The sequence below is a fragment of the Schistocerca piceifrons genome, chromosome 3 (genome assembly GCF_021461385.2).
Source record: "Schistocerca piceifrons isolate TAMUIC-IGC-003096 chromosome 3, iqSchPice1.1, whole genome shotgun sequence".
Lineage (NCBI taxonomy): Eukaryota > Metazoa > Arthropoda > Insecta > Orthoptera > Acrididae > Schistocerca > Schistocerca piceifrons.
Genome location: NC_060140.1, coordinates 309,372,317 through 309,390,607, shown reverse-complemented (window position 1 = coordinate 309,390,607; position 18,291 = coordinate 309,372,317). Strand labels below are relative to the sequence as shown.

At 40.5% G+C, this 18,291-nt stretch overlaps 1 protein-coding gene across 3 annotated transcripts in view; it reads left to right on the top strand.

Moving 5' to 3' along the window:
- The window catches only part of LOC124788263 (zinc finger protein 143-like), a 118,345-nt gene that overhangs the window by 20,853 nt on the left and 79,201 nt on the right, over positions 1-18,291 (top strand). For all 3 annotated transcript variants that reach the window (XM_047255467.1, XM_047255468.1, XM_047255466.1), the window contains exons 2-3: positions 11,252-11,416; positions 11,625-11,712. In XM_047255467.1, coding sequence (XP_047111423.1) covers positions 11,631-11,712 — 82 coding nt within the window. In that variant the 5' untranslated portion in view covers positions 11,252-11,416; positions 11,625-11,630. The remainder of the gene's footprint in view (positions 1-11,251; positions 11,417-11,624; positions 11,713-18,291) is intronic.

The following is an 18,291-nucleotide window of genomic DNA, read 5'->3' as shown; positions in this document are numbered from 1 at the left end:
TTTGTATTTGGAATGAGTAAAGTATGATTAAATGTTGTAAGAAAATTCGTGTAGAATGTAAATACTTTGGATTTAAGGAGGCCACTCGCCAAATAGCAGAAGTGTTGGGCTGTCGATAGGAACACATGAAAATAAAGAAAATTTGCCAGCTTTCAGAGTAGTCCTTGTACGAGCTAGAGTAAAATACACACAGGAAACACACACACACACACACACATACACATGCATATGCCCACATGTGGCGCTGACTGTCAACAGTGCCAATGCTGTATTTCAGCCTGTGGACTAGATTTTGGTGAGGGTAGTGTTGAGTGAGTTTGGTAGAGGGAGACAGGAGGAAGGGAGAGGGAGATATAGAGGCTAGGCACATGATGCACAGTTGTCGGTGGCAGTGGGGAGCAACACACACTGAAGGTGCCTTGAAGACATGAGTTGGGAGGGGGTGGCAGGATGGAGGAAGGGGAAACTGTATGGTGGAGGATGTGGGAACAATTGATTACTGGAGATTGAGGCCAGGATGATTGCAGGAGTGTAGCATGTGTTGTAAGGATAACTCCCTTCTGCATAGTTCAGAGGAGTTGGTGAAGGAGGGAAGGCTCCAGATGGCCAAGGTTATAAAGTTGCTGTTGAAATTGAGCATGTTGCCCTCAGCTGCATGTTGTGCCACTCGGTTGTTCTTGGCACCTGTTTTGTGGTGGCCATTCATCCTGGTGTATGGATGATTATTAGTCATACTGACATAGAACACTGTGAAGTGTTTGCAGCAGATATGGTATACGACATGGCTGCTTTCACAGGTGGCCCAGCCTCTGATGGGGTGGGATAAGCCTATGATGGACTGGAATAGGACTGGACTAGGGTGTTGAGCAGGTTGAGTGAGCTATGGAACACCACTTTTGGAGGGTTGGGAATGATCTTGGGAAGGATGTCCCTCATTTCAGGGCATGATGATAATCAAAGCTGTGACAAAGGATGTGGTTCAGTTGTTCCTGTCTGGAATGGTATTGGGTCACAAATGAGGCACTTCTCTATCGCTGATTCTTGGGGGTGGTGGGAAGATAAGGATTTGTGAGGATATTACACAAAAGATCTGTTTGTGGACTAAGTTTTGGGAGTACTGTCTGTCTGTGAAGGCGTTTGTAAGGCCTTCAGCACATTGGGCAAGGGAGTTCTCGCCACTGCAGATGTGCCATCTACAAGTGACTAGGCCCTACGGGAGGGACTTTTTGGTGCGGAAGAGATGTCAGCTGTTGAAATGCAGTGTGGGTTAGCATCCAGGAACATGGTGCTTTGGGTAATGGAGGGCCGGGTAAAATGGATGGGTGAGAAGGTGTCAAGTTTGTTACGGAAGAAGGATGGGGTGTCTTGCTTCTGGGCACAGATCATGAAGTTGTCACCAGTGAACCTGAACCAGTCCAAGGGTTCGGAGTTTTGGAAGGCTGGGAAGGTTTCCTCTACATGACCCGTAAGCAGGGTGGCATTGGAGGGTGCCACGTGAGTGCCCAAAGTCAATCCACAGATTTGTTTGTATACCTTTACTTAAAAGGAAAGTTAGACTGTTCGACAGTGGCAAGGCCATGGGCTCGAGGGATGTTAGTGTGGCATCAATAGAGACAATTAGGGATCCAGGAGGTACAGAGGTGGAGATGATGGAAAGCGGGTGAAGGAAGTTGGTAGCGTCTTTGATGGGGAAGGCTAGGTTTCAGGCAATTGGTTGGAGATATTGGTCAACGAGAGTGGAAATTCCTTCAGTGGGAGCACAGTAAGCAGCTACAGTGGGGCACCAGGATTCTTGGGTTTGTGGATTTTGGAGAGCATGTAAAAGATGAGTGTGTGAGGTGTTGTTGGAGTGAAGAGGGAGATGAACTTGAGGGAGAGATTCTGAGAAGAGCCTGTGGATTTCAGTAGGGATTGGAGGCTATGTTGGACTTCTGGGATGGGATCAGTATGACAGAGCATGTAGGTGGAGTAGGCAGACAGTTGCCAGCGACCTTCTGCCGGGTAGTCACTGTGACTCATCATACAGCAGTGAAGGCCTTGTCTCCAGGGAAGATGACTAGCTAAGGGTCTGTATTCAGGTTGTTTATGACTGCCCTGTCTTTTGCTGAAAGCTTAGTGGTTTTAGGATGGGACCTGGGAAAGGGGCCAAGTTGGGGTTACAGAATGCTTGGCAGGTGACCAGTGGATGGTTAGGTTGGAGGTGGGGGTCACAGTTGGATGCTGAAATGAACTGGTAGAGGCAAGTTTCAGTGTTGGAATTTGGTTGGCTTTGGCTGGAGGGATTGGTGACTGAAACATTTCCACTGTAGGGATTGGAAGACAGAGAGTAGATCTTTGACAAGTCCATCATGGTTAAATTTGGGTGTGGGGCTGAAGATGAGACCTTTGGATATGACTGAAGCTTATGTATGACTGAGGTTTTTGGTGGAAAGGTTAACAACAGTGTTTTTTGTGAATAGGTCAGCTGGGGGGGGGGGGGGGGGGGGGGGGGGAGGGCAGGGGGTAGGAGGGATCTGGGCACTAAGAGGACTGACAAGGGAGTTCACTGCAAGTAGGATGGATACCATCACAAGGCAGGAGCAGGCTGTCGACAGGTCAGATAGGTCAGATAATTTATAGAGGCACTGTCTGGAATGCTTCTCCAAGTACAAGGGTTTCCATTTTGGAGAAGTTGTGTATGTAGTAAGGATTGCACAGTAAAAATATCTTGCAGAGGGAGTAGGGTGGTTCTGGGATTAAGTACTCCTTTACTCCAAAAGTATTTATGTAAAGCATATTTAAAATTGATATTATTTCCAGCTGATGATGCATGAAAGTAGTTAAGTAAAATATGTGTTTTACTATATTTACTGGTAAATGATTCATAGATGAGAGCATAAGCCTACAGGAGTTAATGAGAGAGACTGTCAAAGCTGAGAGGCTGGTATCATCTTTTGAAATTGATACCTGTACTTAATTTTAAAGGTGTCTTATTCAGTCTATGAACCATTAAATCCACCCAAAACACTTGATGAAAACTGACAGTAGGCTTCATTTTGGATATCCTTTGCGTACACTTCACATACTCTGTCAACAACTCGTGAAGACTCAAATCAGCTACTCCCAGCCATTTCTTTTGCATAAGCAAACCTGGAGAAACTCCACGGAACTTGATCATGGTTACAAGATAAATAAGCAAATTTTTGGACCTGAGTGAGTTACTTAGTTTCAAGTCCTGTGAATCATCTTAATGGTGTGGAATGAGTAATTTTTACATTTACATTACACATTTGTGTGTAAATATGGCTACAAGTTGATCATTTCTACACATTGCAAAATTAGAAGTTCTTCTATGGGAGAGGAGGAGTAGTGAAAGGGAAACTTTTTCAGTTTCTTTTCAAATTTGGCTTTGCTGCTTGTCAGATATGTCATTGGGTAAATGATCAGAAATTTTGATGGCAGCATTGTACACACATTTTTGTGCTAAAGACCACCTGAGAGTGAAGTAATGAATTTCATATTTGTTTCTGGTATTATAATTATGTACCTTATTGTTCCATTTGACTGCACTGGATTATTTACAAAAAAAATTTTATCAAGGAATAAATATACCGTGAAGCAGTAGTCAAGCTGCTGAATCAACACTTTCTTTCTTAAATTTGAGTTACCCCAGAACACAGTCCACTGTTGAATGTAAGTCACAAAATATGTCAACTTACTGATTTCTCTCACCCCAAGATTTGCAATGATTTGAAGTGCACATATGGTTGAACTAAGTTGTTTTAGGAGTTCCAAAATGTTCTTTTTTTACAGTTTAAATTCTCACCTGAAAATTATGACTTTTCCCCCCCTAGTCATTATTTCCTCACCATATTTTACATTTATCATTTGGTGTCATACCTCTAGATGGGCAGGACTGAATATGTTATGCTGTTTTGAAATTGAGAGTGAGACCATTCACAGAAAAATCAATATATTTAAGAACATTATTTACAATTTCCTCTGTTGCTATATGTATGATTGGACTGATTACAATACTAGTGTCATCCACAAAAAGAACTAACTCTGCTTGTTGTATATAAGATGGAAGGTCATTTACATAACATGAGAAACAGTGGCGAACCTAAAATTGTGTTTTGTGAACCCCATGTGTGATTTCTCTCCAGTCAGAACAATTTCTTCTGCTTACATTGATTGAACTCGTCAGTATAACTTTGAAGCAATGTGAACTCCAGGTTGGAATGTCAACAATGTAAAGAAAAAAAGATTGCTATTTACCATAAAGATGACGCGTTGAGTTGCAGACCAGCAAAATTAAAAAAGACATTTACACACTAACTGCTGACCACAACATTCATCAGGAAAAGAGAAAAAACACACAAACACACAAATGTGTAAATGTCTTTTAATTGTACCTCTCTGAAACTTAACACGCCATGTTTAAGGTAAGTAGCAATCTTATCTTTTCCTTGCATTGTTGGTGTAACTTTCTGCATTCATTTAGTTAGCTAAGATAGTCTCCATTTCTTTGTCATTCAATCAGTTCCATAAAAGCTCAGTTTATCCATGAGAATACTGTAATTCACACATTCAAGTGCCTGAGATAGGTCGCAGAAAATACCAACTGTTGCTATTTTGAGACATATCTCATAGGAGACTTAATTTGTGGTGTCTGTTGAGTTGTCAAGATGGTGCAGGATCACATGAAAACAAAATTTTGGATGCTCTTTGATGCTTTCAAAGAGGCTGGGCTGGCAAACCACAAAATATCAACATGAAGTTACTATGTTGACCTTATCCGCAACAATGCTAGTAATGTGGCACTTGTCATAAAACATTTGCACCATTCTTTTCTTGACATTTTGTGCTCTTTTTTCCAATTAGCTGATGGGTTCTTCCCTGGGAAGACCCAAACACAATTGCTACTTTGTTTTCATTGTCAAATTGTTACAGCCAAGTTTAATCACCAGTTATGACATTAAATACAGCTTGTGACCACCTTGCAGCATAATTTTCTTGTATTTGCTGACACAGTTCAATGCACATCTTTTTAGTCAGGATTTAGATGTGGTTTAAAATGACTGCACATCTTAATTGAAGAATTATTATGCAGGACTTTATAAATCACTTTCTAACCTATCCTCTTCTTAGTAAGTGCAGCAGACATACAATCCAATCAAAATTCTTGAACTCCAAGATATTGGCCTTAGGAGTGGCCATTGCTGTCCATCCTAATCAGCTGGGAAAGGGGGGGTGGTGGTGGTTCACTGCACTAAATATGTGATACGTTGCTTTTGTAGAAAAATGCTCTTAAGCCAGGTCTGCATAATTACCTGCCTTGCTTTTTCATACATGCACATCCATCCACCCACACTAAAAACAAGTGCTATTACTAATGATAAATTCTTGAAAATGAAACAGTCAGCAACAACCAAGAAAGTCTGAAAACTTTGCCAGTATCTCATTGTTAGCACTGTTCTGGGAAGTCTACCCTTCTTTTAGTTTGCAAAAAGACTTCCATTAGTGATACTTTTTCACTGGAGTATGAAGTAAGTAGCAAGTAAAGAGAGATGTTCCTTCAAAGTAATGTAAATATTTCAGAAAGACAGAGTTGCCATTTAACTATAGACACAGTAACAGCTGTTATTTGACGCAGAAACAGCAGTTACTGGAAAAACAAAAAACTGGTTGCTTGTACAGCACAAAGGTAACTGTCAGAATACATTTGGAGTTTTTCATTAAAATACAGAAAAGCTATTTTATAATAAAATGAAACTTTTGTATACAGGAAATTGAAAAACCAAAATGTTTTTCTTCAAGTGCGATGCATCTCAAAGAAATTGAATTGATACACATTGATGGATATAAGGTTGTATCACATGAATGTAGGCATCATGTAAGGAAATTAGAAATGTCTGTGTACATAAAAAAATGAAATTAAGTGTTACTCATAAATGTGTACTGCTTTTAACAACTCTCTGAATGCTGTGTTTCAGTAACAGGCTTGGAAACGTACAAGGATACAGAATGGCTGGCCAGTACGTATCTTAAGGAAGCTAAATTCCAAGTGCTCCCAATAGACTCACATAAAAGTAGGAAAAAACTTATCTTTCAGAATTGTTAGTGCCTTCTTAAGGAAGATATGGGGGCACATCCTCAGACTCCAGGTTGAGAGGGACCCACTCTTCACTACAGTATAAAGCAGCCAGAATTGAGCTTTTTTGTTGACATATCTTGGTGCTGGTGACACCTCAAGTTGTTCATTTGCGTGCATCCACAGCATGTGGTCAAGTAATTAGCATTGCTACCTCTGGATGACTAGATCCTGGGTTCGATTCCTGGCCGAGTTGGAGATTTTCACCACCTGGGGACTGGGTGTCTGTGTTGTCCTCATCATTTCATCATAATTCAGGAAAATGGTGAAACTGGACTGTGGAAAGATTGGGAATTTATACGGTGCTGATAACTACATCATTGAGTACCCCACAAACCAAACATCATAATCATCATTTGAATGCATGGGAATTACACATATGGAGTCTCATTTAGATTCTACCTATTGGTCTTTATGTATGGTAAGCAAAGTAAAGGAAAGGCACAGGAACACATAACAGGAAGCATTCTCATTGGCTTTTGAGCACTAGTTCTTTTCTATTAATAGGACACATGTTGCATGGAGCACATTATTGTTTTACTTGTGGTAAGTAATTTTTATTTGTTTGGAGTTGGCTGTTATGTGTTCCTGTAAAATTAAGACTTATGCTGTATGCTGTGAACCATTTGTAAACCTGTTCCGTTACACTCTAGTCTTAAGGACTGAGTCCCGAAGAATGAACACAACTGGAAAACAGTTCAGCTTTGGTTGAGACATTCATTTTTGAAACATGAAATACTGTAAAGAGATAAGTATTACACAGTTATATAAAAACAATGAACTCAGTGTTTTCACTCATCTACATGTGTAAAAACAGTGTACTAATTTAAAACGATATTTCAGTTGCTGATACCATATCCCACCCCATTACTACCTGGATCCCTGTGTGTCCTGTTGGTTCCAAATCCACTACTTCATACCTTGTACACCTGTAAAATACATCCTTACCTGTAACTACTTCTCCTTTGAGGAGAAGATATCAAACAAATTTATGAAGCAGCCATGGACACCTGCATGGAACCATCTTACACTAACCTATTTATGGGCTATATAGAGAGCACATTCCTTGCCGTCGAAGGTCCCAAACCTCTTTTCTATTTCAGATTCATTGATGATATATTCATGATCTTGACCCAAGGCGCTACTCCCGTTGGAAGTTCCGAGTCCTCCCTCGGGCGTGGGTGTGTGTGTTGTTCTTAGCATGGGACTGATGACCTCAGCAGTTTGGTTCCTTAGAAATTCACACACATTTGACATTCGGACCCAAGGCCAAGACACACTATGCTCGTTCCTCCAAATTCTCATAACCCTCTCTCACATCACCTTAACCTCCTGAGCAGTGCATGCTACCTCCATGTACACTGCCCTCCCCTCTCTGATGGTGCCATTAGAAAACCTTGTCCAGTTTGATAGCTGCCATCTGACCGCTTGAGGACAAAGCATCTGCAATGAGGAGCAATCCATTGCCCAGTATGCTGTGAAGGTCTTACTACGACTTTTGCATACAGGCAGTACCCCCCAAAACCTGGTAGGTTTAGATACAAAATTATTTCCTATATATCCACCCATCACTTCCTAGTTATGTGACAAACATATCCTAACCCATCAGAGTTAGGGTAGTCTGTGAAAGTAATTTTATCATATACCAGCTAAGGTGTAACCTTTACACAGCCTTTTATGAGGGCATGACCATCAACCAGCCATCTGGCTGGCCAAAAGCAGTGTTGACTATCCGATGGTGGGACATGCTTCAGAACATAATGTTCTTAATGCCAATTTCAGTGTCTGCTTTGTAGTCCTTGCCATCTGGATACTAATGGAGATCTAAAGGACATTGCGAAGTACCATCATTTGCCAAATTCGTTAACAGGTGAAGTGCACAGTGTAACTACTCATCTCGCAGTGAGTAACACTAACTTTAAAGTAGCCTTTGATTTGGTTTGTAACAAACACAGAAATTCTCAGTTGATTGTATTGACACTTTAAAGATGCTTTAATGTTACAGTCAATGACAAAGCCGTGTGCAAGTGAACTTTGAGCACTATTGAATGAGGCTTCAACCAATGTGCATGCAATGCTGGCATAAAATCCAGATGTCTCTTTGCAAGACATAATTACACCACAGCTCTTTACAGAAAGGGTGGAAGAGTCCATAAGAGCAGAGCTTGAAGCCACTCTTAATTGAAAAAGATTTCCAACATTTAAGGAAATGTGTGCTTTTCTCGAAAATAAATGTAAATTTTCAGAGCTTGTCAAGGCTACAGCACATGCAGCATGAACACAATGGCAAATATTAGTTAAGTACATCTAATTATTGTTCACTAAGGATCAGCCGAGGCAAACGAGTGCCCCTTGCGACAGCGAGAATAAAGTTGCAAGACTTGTCATGCTCTAATTAGATACTGAGTTGCATTCGCACTTCATATCAGATGCATGTGCATGATACCACAGACTTAAAAAAGGTGCCACAGCAGAGTAATGATTCAAGAAATATGTACAACCCACTCGGAAACAAAATGCCACGTCTCTGTACAAGTGGATCCTTGCATAAACAAGTATATGATGTCTGTCAAGTGTTGAGTTTTTACCATGGATAACTGATGCCTTTGCCATGGATAACCGCCAGAACAAATAATTGAGCAAAGTATGTGCAGCTTGCCAAATGCTCAACTCTTTGATCCAGAGTTTTGGCCACCTGGTAAGATCGACGTATTGCCAGGAGCCGAATTTTGTCCACACATTCAAAAGAGAAGGACCATCTCCATATGAGCTGAACTCCCATGTACATTTCATGTAAGGACCACGAAGATAAGTTCAGAGGGATTAGGGCACGTATGGAGGCATAGACACATTCATTTTTCACTCACTGTAATTGTAAGTGGGACAGGAAGGGAAATGACTAGTAGTGCTACAGGGTACCCCCCGCCATGCAACATATGGTGGCTTTCGAAGTATGTATGTAGAGTTAGATGCAGGTCCCGTGTTTCAGGAGACAGAGTGAGGTCAGGTCATATCAGGACAGCATCAAATGATAGAGTACACCAGTTCATCACAGGGGCGAGTCATGTCATGCATTGTAAAAACTAACTCTGACATTCAAACACATCCACTTATGAGCAATAGAATAATTACGTCAAGGTACAACAACAAAAGAGGAGGGACAGTATGTGGAACAGACAATGATGAATTCCACAGGCAGATTTGTTCTGTCTCACAAAGAGCCAAATCAATTAGGTGATTCTTACCACATTGCAGCAAACACTTCTCTCAGATTGAACAGTGACAAGTGAGAGAACTGAAGCTTGAGAGAAGCTACACTGAGTCCATGGGGCAGTACAGAACTGTGTGTTAGAGATATAAGAAATCATGTCCGTTGCAGTATGGAACTATGTGTCTACAAGACATCTTAAATCACGAGAAGTGTCTCCTACACACCAGCAAGAAAACAGACTTTGGTGGGAGGGACTGGCCTGGCTTAAAGAAGACACCACTTCAAGGTCTGTTTTAGACACACTAATGATTCTGCATCTCTGGAGTTTCCAGAAGGAAAAGCTCAAGTTCTCTGTCACATCAGCAGAGCAAGCCAAGATGATCTCACCTGTTGATTCTTGAAGTCATCATGACTGCAGCAGATAATGGCATACTGTCTCAGGTTATTAATAACTGCAAGACTGCAAAGGAAATGAGTAATTTCTGAACTGTCTCACAGTGAACTGCAGGATGCTTTGCTATGATGCATTGGAATAGCACAAAAAACTATTTCTGTCACAGAAATCCACCAGTTGGAGACCAACAAGCTAGTAGACAATAGCAGCAAGTTCAAACCACTGCATCATATCCTTGATGACACAAGATTACAATGGGTTGAGGCATGGTATGGTATGATATGCTGGCTTGTCACATGAGGAAGAGCATCAACTTGTACTGCACTTCTCCGTCATCTCACAAGGCTAATACTCCAAGGTGAACATTACCATTTTTCCCATGCTGGGAGCCAACTGTCGCTTGCATCTCTCGGGAAGCCTAACAGATGAAATGCAATTCAGCATTTTTTGCATCAGAGCCTGACTCATTAGTAATTAAAGGTAAAGCCTGCACAACAGCTCTTGGGAGGTTTGCCACAGCCATGTGTAGAAGCTGAGAGGCCTTTCTTCAATTATGGGATTGATTCTATGTGAAAACTGGCCCACACTGATCCAAGTTAAAGGAAAAGTGCTATGTTGCCATATTTGTGTACATAGCAACATGAGATTGAATTTGGACGCAGTTGGCAACATGACCACGGAAACACTCCTGTCAACCCTTAGAATATTTATATCACAATGGAGTAGTTGCAAAAACCTATACAGCAACAACTGGACAAACTTTGTTGGAGCTAGTTGGGAACTCTGTGAGTTACAAGCTGTTGAGAGCAGTCATTATCAGCAGACACAGGTGAAAAACTTTATGCAGAAAAAAGACATCACACTAAATGACAATTGAATATATTTTGATTTGTGAATATTAACGTAATGTAAATAATAAGTGATCTCTAACAGTCGTCATTAATCACTGCAATCTGAATGGATCCAAACCATTATACAGTCCTCCTGCATTCATAGCGCGCGCGCACACACACACACACACACACACACACACACACACACACACACACACACACACTAGTGTAAATTCTACTTACATTTCTGAGTATATAAATTCTACAACTATAAAAATGTCATGTTGGAATTTATTGATGAGCACATAATAAGATAATTCTTTTTGTTTTTTATTTGTAATGTACACAAATGTTTATCATGCAAGCATCACTACGTAATCTTCTGTGCATAGTCTGTGATGTTATTAAGTTTTCTTTCTGTATGTTGTTGTTGAAGCTCTTATGTTGTGACTTTTGGCAAAAGAATTTGTTACCTGTAAATGAAACCACTCAACAATGAATGTAATTTGTATTCTGTTTTCACTCATTCATTCTCCAGCTCCCTTTGTTATGCTAATTTTTCTTCCTCTGTCTTTTATTTTTCAGTTGAGATGTACTATTTTATCTTTAATAATGACACAAAACAACAAGTTCTTCTAAACAGTCTGTTGATTTGAATAATTTTCTCTTGTTTATTTCAGCAAGCAAGAGTATGAAACCATTGTAAACATAACAGAATGAAAGTCATGTGCTTCACAGACACATGGTAACCCAGTCCTATTCATGGAAAGAGTTGCTGGGTATACTGTTACTGTAAAGACAAAGCATAGTTTTCCCCATCGGGTGTCACTCAAATTAAAGGGCAGGTAAAGAAAAAACATTGTATATGTGAAATTAAATTTTTTAGGAGTGATACAACTAACAAAGCTTGTTTTTCTCAACTGCTAGTCCTTCCATTGTTAAATGTATTTTACAGAAATTTTATAATCATCAAGTAAAAAAAAAAACAATTATGTGAAAAGAAAAAACTCAGCACCTAATTTCAGATCTGTTTTTCCATTTTTGATGTTGCAGAAAGCTATGACAGACATTTCAGAAACTGCAGATCCAAGTACAGATGATTCAGAAACCCTAATTGGTACCAGCATGCCATCTGTTATTAGTAAGTAAACTCTATATAGTCTTAATTGTACCAGTTTTGCATACTGCTAATATGACTATAATGCATGGAATTTCGTTTAATTTTTAATTATTATTTGCTGGTCTTTACCAGTCTGCATGAAACACAGTTACCTTGGTTTATTGTAAATTCTAACACCGTCAGGTGGCTTGCGGAGTATGGATGTAGATGTAGATGTAGATTGTAAAAACAGATTTCTGCAGTAATTTAACACAAGAGGTATTCAGAAAGTAAGTTCCGATTGGCCGTGAAATGGAAACCACTGTGAAAGTCAAAAATGTTTTATTTGCAACAGTTAGCTACAACTTACAGCTACTTATCTATATAATTGCTGCTCCAACTTGGACATTTGCTGTAGCGTTGTACCAACTTTCCAATACCTTCATCATAGAAGGCAGCCACCATTGCTTTCCACAATTCTCCATGCTGGTCTACAGCTCATTGTCTGTCCGAAAATGTCTTCATAACCAGCGGTTCATGTGAACAGAGATGAAACTCAGAGAGAGCTAATTATGACCTATATTGTTGTGATCTAACATTTTGCATCAAAGGAGGTCTTCATTGCCCCTGCAGAATGCGGTTGAGAGTTGTCTTGAAGAATGAAACTTATGACAGTTATGTTTTGTGGACTGCATAGCTTCATACTTGGCAGGAGACACTTTTTTCTATACAGTTTTATGTGCTCACTGTGTGCTCAGAACTGAAAAGAGCGATGTGATGCAATACATGGGCATACTAGAGATACTGCCCAACATATCTATGCAAAGCTTCATCAGATTTTCACAGAGGTTTCCATTTTGTGACCAATCGGAACTTACTTTCCAAATAGCTCTTTATTGTTTCAACATCATTGCATAAGTGTATTGTGGTGGCCTGGAATGAGACACTTCAAAAGTAAGCCATAAGCTTAAGCATACATTTTGGATTAGAAGTTATTCTATTACAAGAAACTGCTCACTGGTTTTCAGATATTAGAACCCCCAGTCAATCCTAAAATTTATTCCTACAATGTTTAACTTTTCTTGTAATATGCATGGTGAAGAAACGCAAAATTGTCTTGCAGTTTTCATTCTGTGTTAGTTGGTTCTCCAGATAGTCCTGTAGTTGAAAAAGAAAAACATCAAGAGACATTTCAAAACTGTGCACCCGTGTGTTAGTACCGAGTTTCCTGTAAACTCCAAACTGAGAAAAGATAAAATCAAGAAACTTAAAAATCAATTAAGTGTTCAACAAAGCATGTTCACAAAACCAGTAGACAAAAGCGTTGCTGCCACTCTTGCTTCTTATCATGTTTGGAACGTATTAGTGGAAAGGAAGAAACCTTTCGAAGATGGTAAATTCGTAAAAGAAGCATTTCGAGAGGCTGCTGACGAGTTGTTTCATAATTTCAAGAACAAGTCCGAAATAGTTGCTGCCATCGAATTCCTTCAACTTTCATCAAGAACGGTCACAAGGAGAGTTGAAAATATGTCTAATGATGTTTTCTCTCAAAACAGATTTGGATGAGTGCTGCTATTTTTCAATGCAATTAGATGATTCTACTGATGCAACAGGTACTGCTCAGTTGCCGTTTTTGATAAGGATAGTTTTTAATAACTTTACTGTCAAGGAAGAACTTTTGAAAGTACTTTCTTTGAAAGGCCATACAAGAGGAGAAGATATATTTTTTCCCATGAAGCAACTCATTCTATCGGAGAAAATACCTATCCACAAGCTTGTAAGCATTACCACAGATGGAGCCCCAGCCTTGAGAGGTTCTAAAAGTGGTTCTATTGCTCTGTGCCAAAGAGATGAAAGTTTTCCACCGTTTTTAACTTATCACTGTATTTTACACCAGCAGTCTCTGTGTGGAAAGTTTTTAAATATGAATGAAATTGTGAATTCTGTTGACAAGACAGTCAGCAAAATTAGGTCTCACTCTCTTCAAAGAAGACTTTTCATAAGATTTGGCAAATGAACTAGAACTACAGTATGGAGATTTACTGCTCCACACTGAAGTGTGTTGGCTTAGCAAGGGAAAAGTGCTGCAACGTTTCCACAAGCTTTTACCGACTATAAAACTGTTTTTGCAAGAACAAGATGAGAATAGTCTTTCAGCCTGTATTGAAGATCCTCTCTGGCTTTTGAATTTTGCTTTCTTAATTGACCTAACAGAAAACCTTAATGAGCTGAATTTGAAGTTTAAGGGCAATGACAAAGATATTGCTGATATGACATCTGAAATAAATTATTTTACTGAAAAATTGTTTTTGTGGGAGTGCTGCTTTAAGAGGGGTGAATTAAGACATTTTCCAGCTCTGAAAACACACATAGAAGGAAGTGAGATACCTTACAATAGTGAATGTTATGCAATAATGATCTCCAACTTGAGGGATGATTTCAGTGGTCGTTTTTCAGACTTCAAAAAGATTTCAGTGGTAACCTAGTTGGTTCCTTTCCCTTGGGCTAACATTGAACTATTGAATATATCTTCTTCCATTGCAAAAGTTTTTGACATAGATAGGGCTGCTCTTGAACTTGAAATAATATCATTAAAAATGATTTGTTTCTCAAAAAGTGTTGCAGAAACCAAAACCTGTTGGCCTCTAATTCCTCACGAGAGATAACCTATCTTAATTAATGTTGCTCGTAGAATAAAGGCCATGTTTGCTTCTACCAAACTGTGTCAATCACTGTTTTCAATTATGAACTTTATTAAAAATAAACATAGAATAAGGTTGACTGATGAACATCTGGACTCAGGTATTCGACTAAGTGTAACAAGCTATACACCAAATATGAAGGACATTGTTGACAAAACAGCTACTCAGATTTCACATTAAATGTAAAATAATTCTTGTGTTATTAATGTAAGAATATACTTGAGAATATTATGAAATAAAATTATTATGTTTCGAATAAATAGTGAAGATTTAAAACTTTTATTTTAAATAGTTGTTTACAGTACCAGTATCCAAAAATTAAAAATGTAGCAACTGATTTTTAAAAGCAGATCACTTTGATATGTTGGTATGGAATAGTAGATCATGAAGGCTTTGTGGTTGCATATCCCTGTCATACTCCTACCTTCTACATGCTTCCTAAAGTCCATAAACCTAACCATCCAGGACATCCCACTGTGGCCGGTTACTGTGCCCCCACTGAGAGAATCTCTGCTCTCGTAGACCAACACCTTCAATCTGTTACCCAGAACCTGCCCTCCTATACAAAAGATACCAACCATTTCCTCCACCGACTCTCCACAGTTCCTGTCCCTTCACCATATGGTGCTTTGCTCATCACTATTGATGCCCCCACCCTGTACACTAACATTCCTAATGCCCATAGCCTTACTGCTATTGAACACTACCTTTCCCAATGCCCAACAGATTCCAAACAGACAATCTCCTTCCTAGTTGCCATGACCAACTATATCCTCACCCACAATTACTTTTCCTTTGAAGGCATTACATACAAACAAATCTGGGGTACGGCTATGGGCACCCGTATGGCTCCATCCTATGCAAACCTATTCATGAGCCATCTAGAGGAATCCTTCCTAAAAACCCAGAATCCTAAACCCCTCACTTTGTTCAGATTCATTGATAACATCTTTGCTATCTGGATTGAAGGTGAGGACACCCTATCCACATTCATCCAGAATCTCAACAACTTCTCCCCCCATTTGCTTCACCTGGTCTTACTCAACCCAACAAGCCACCTTCCTAGATGCTGACCTCCACTTCGAAGGTGGCTACATCAGTACCTCTGTCAATATCAAACCTACTGAACACCAGCAATAACTCCACTTTGACAGCTGCCATCCGTTCCATAGCAAGAAGTCCCTTCCATACAGCCTAGCCACCCATGGTCGTCACATCTGCAGTGATGAGCAGTCCATCTTGAAATATACTGAAGCTCCCACTGAAGCCTTCACTGACTGTAATTATCCCCCTAACCTTGTACAAAAACACATATTGTGTGCCCTATCTTTCCAGTGTCCCAACACATCCCAAAGTCCTACCGTCCGCCCACAGAGGAGCATTCCTCTTGTAACTCAGTACCACCCAGGACTGGAGCAACTAAATTATATACTCCACCAGGGTTTCAATTACCTCTTGTCATCCTCTGAAATGAGAAATGTCCTGCCCACTATCTTTTCCACACCTCCCATAGTGGTTTTCCACCATCCACAAAACTTACACAATACACTCGTCCATCCTTACACAACACCTGCTTCCAATACCTTACCTCATGCCTCATACCCCTGCAATAGACCTAGATGCACGACCTGTCCCATATGTCCTCCCACCACCACCTACTCCAGTCCAGTCACTAACATCACCTATCCCATCAAAGGCAGGGCTACCTGTGAAACCAGGCATGTGGTCCCTAAGCTAAGCTGCAACCACGGTTCTGCATTCTATGTAGGCATGACAACCAACAAGCTGTCTGTCCGCATGAATGGCCACTGACAAACTGTGGCCAAGAAACAAGTGGACCACCCTGTTGCTGAACACACTGCCAAACATGATATCCTTCATTTCAATGACTGCTTCACAGCCTATGCCATAAGGATCCTTCCCACCAACACCAGATTTTCTGAATTGCGCAGGTGGGAACTTTCCCTGCAATACATCCTACATTCCCGTTACCCTCCTGGCCTTAACGTTTGTTAGTCACTGTCCTCACCCATCCAGCCCCTTCCCTGTTCCCATTCCATCACTGCACAGCTGTCATACTACCACCACACCCAGTCTTTTTATTTCTCTCTTTTTCCGCTAGCCCCCCTCCCCCTCCCTTCCCCACCTTTCCACTGCCCTCCGTGTAACTTCCAGAACTTCACTGTCTCCCACCCCAAGCATACTATCCCTCCCCCTTGCCACCCCAGCCTCGTCCTTACCCCCACCCAGTCGCCACTCCCATCAAGCACTGCTGCTGCTGCTGCTCGCAGTATGGTTTCAGTTGCCTGAGACTCTATGTGAGTTGCATTTGTGTGTGTGTGTGTGTGTGTGTGTGCAGGGGGGGGGGGGTTGTTGTTGTTGTTGTTGAAGGTCAATGACCGAAAGCTTTAATTGTGGAAGTCTTTATGTTGTGCCTATCTGCGACTCATCATCTCCGCTATATGGTGAGTAACAACTTTCCTTCTACTAATATAATTGATTTATTAAAATCATAGCTGCCATGACATAATATGCACACAAAAAAACATGCTGCCGTGGAAACTGAACTCTGAAATGAGTACACGTCACATTATTATAGAAGTGTGCCACTTACCACTGATGAAATCAGTATTATATTTTGAACTGAGGCTGGACACAGCTTAATTTTGTAAGAGAATGAAGCATAATGCCAACATCCCTCAAATCACACAGTAATGAAAATAATGCAAGGAAAATTTGTACATTATTCTGGCTGAAAGCTTTATACAATGTCAGATGATTAGTTAAAAAATGAAACAAAGGTGAACTAAATATGATAACAATCTGGGACCTTCCATTGTTCCCAAAGTGTTTGGGGAGACCAAGACAACTTAATAAAAGTAAGGGCAGTCCTGGAAAAATCTCAACTGGTGGCAGCTCTAAATATAGGGCAGAATAAAACTCGACAGCACAAAGTCTTACAGAAAGCAACATGGTGAATGGATTAAAGGTATACAGCATAATGTCCCTGCTCGTAATCAAGAGAAAAAAAAATTAATGTCAAGTTGTAGTTATAGATTGTATTTTCCTCAACAACTATATGGGGAGTTTTGCAAATCACAGAAGTTTTGAAACAGGAAACATTACTTTTATAATGAATATGTATCTTGAAGAATTCGAGGGTGATATTCGTTGTTGAAGTTTGTTCACAGCAGATGTACTGGTTTCAGAATTTTTTTTAATTACACTAAATTCCTTAGAAATTCTCATATATTTGTCTTTTTAGTACAAAATCTAACAAAGAGACACTGAGTTGCAGTCAGACATGATGAAAGACACTTACACTTTACCTTTCAGCCAAAGCTTTCTTCAGAAAAGCAAACACACACACCACACACACACACACATATTCATTCACAGAAGCAAGCACACCTCACACACACTTGACCGCCACCTCCAGCAGCTCGGACCAGAATGAAACTCACACACAGAATGGAAGCAGCAGTCTGAAAAGGGGAGGGGAAGGGGGAGGAGTAGCAGGCTATGGATAGGGGGCAGAGAGTGCTGTCTGGCAGAGCATGCAGGGAGTAGACTGCCAGCAGGTGCAGCATCAGGAGACTGTAGGCCAGACAGATGGGGAAAGGGGGCGAGGGGAGCAAAAAAAAAAAAAAGAGGAAAGGAAACATGGGAAGACAGAGGACAACACACAAAGAGGATGAGGGAATGAGAATGTGTAGGAGATGATAGGACAGGGGGGGGGGGGGGGGGACTGTTGGGTGGAGGGTGTGCAGTCAGTAGGTTACTGTAGATTGGGCCTGGTATAATTTTGGGAATGTGTTGTAAAGATAACTTCCATCTGCACAGTCCAGAAAAGCTGGTAGTTGAGGAGAGAATATAGTTGGCTCGGGGAGGGAAGCAGTCATTTAAATCAGGCCCCATC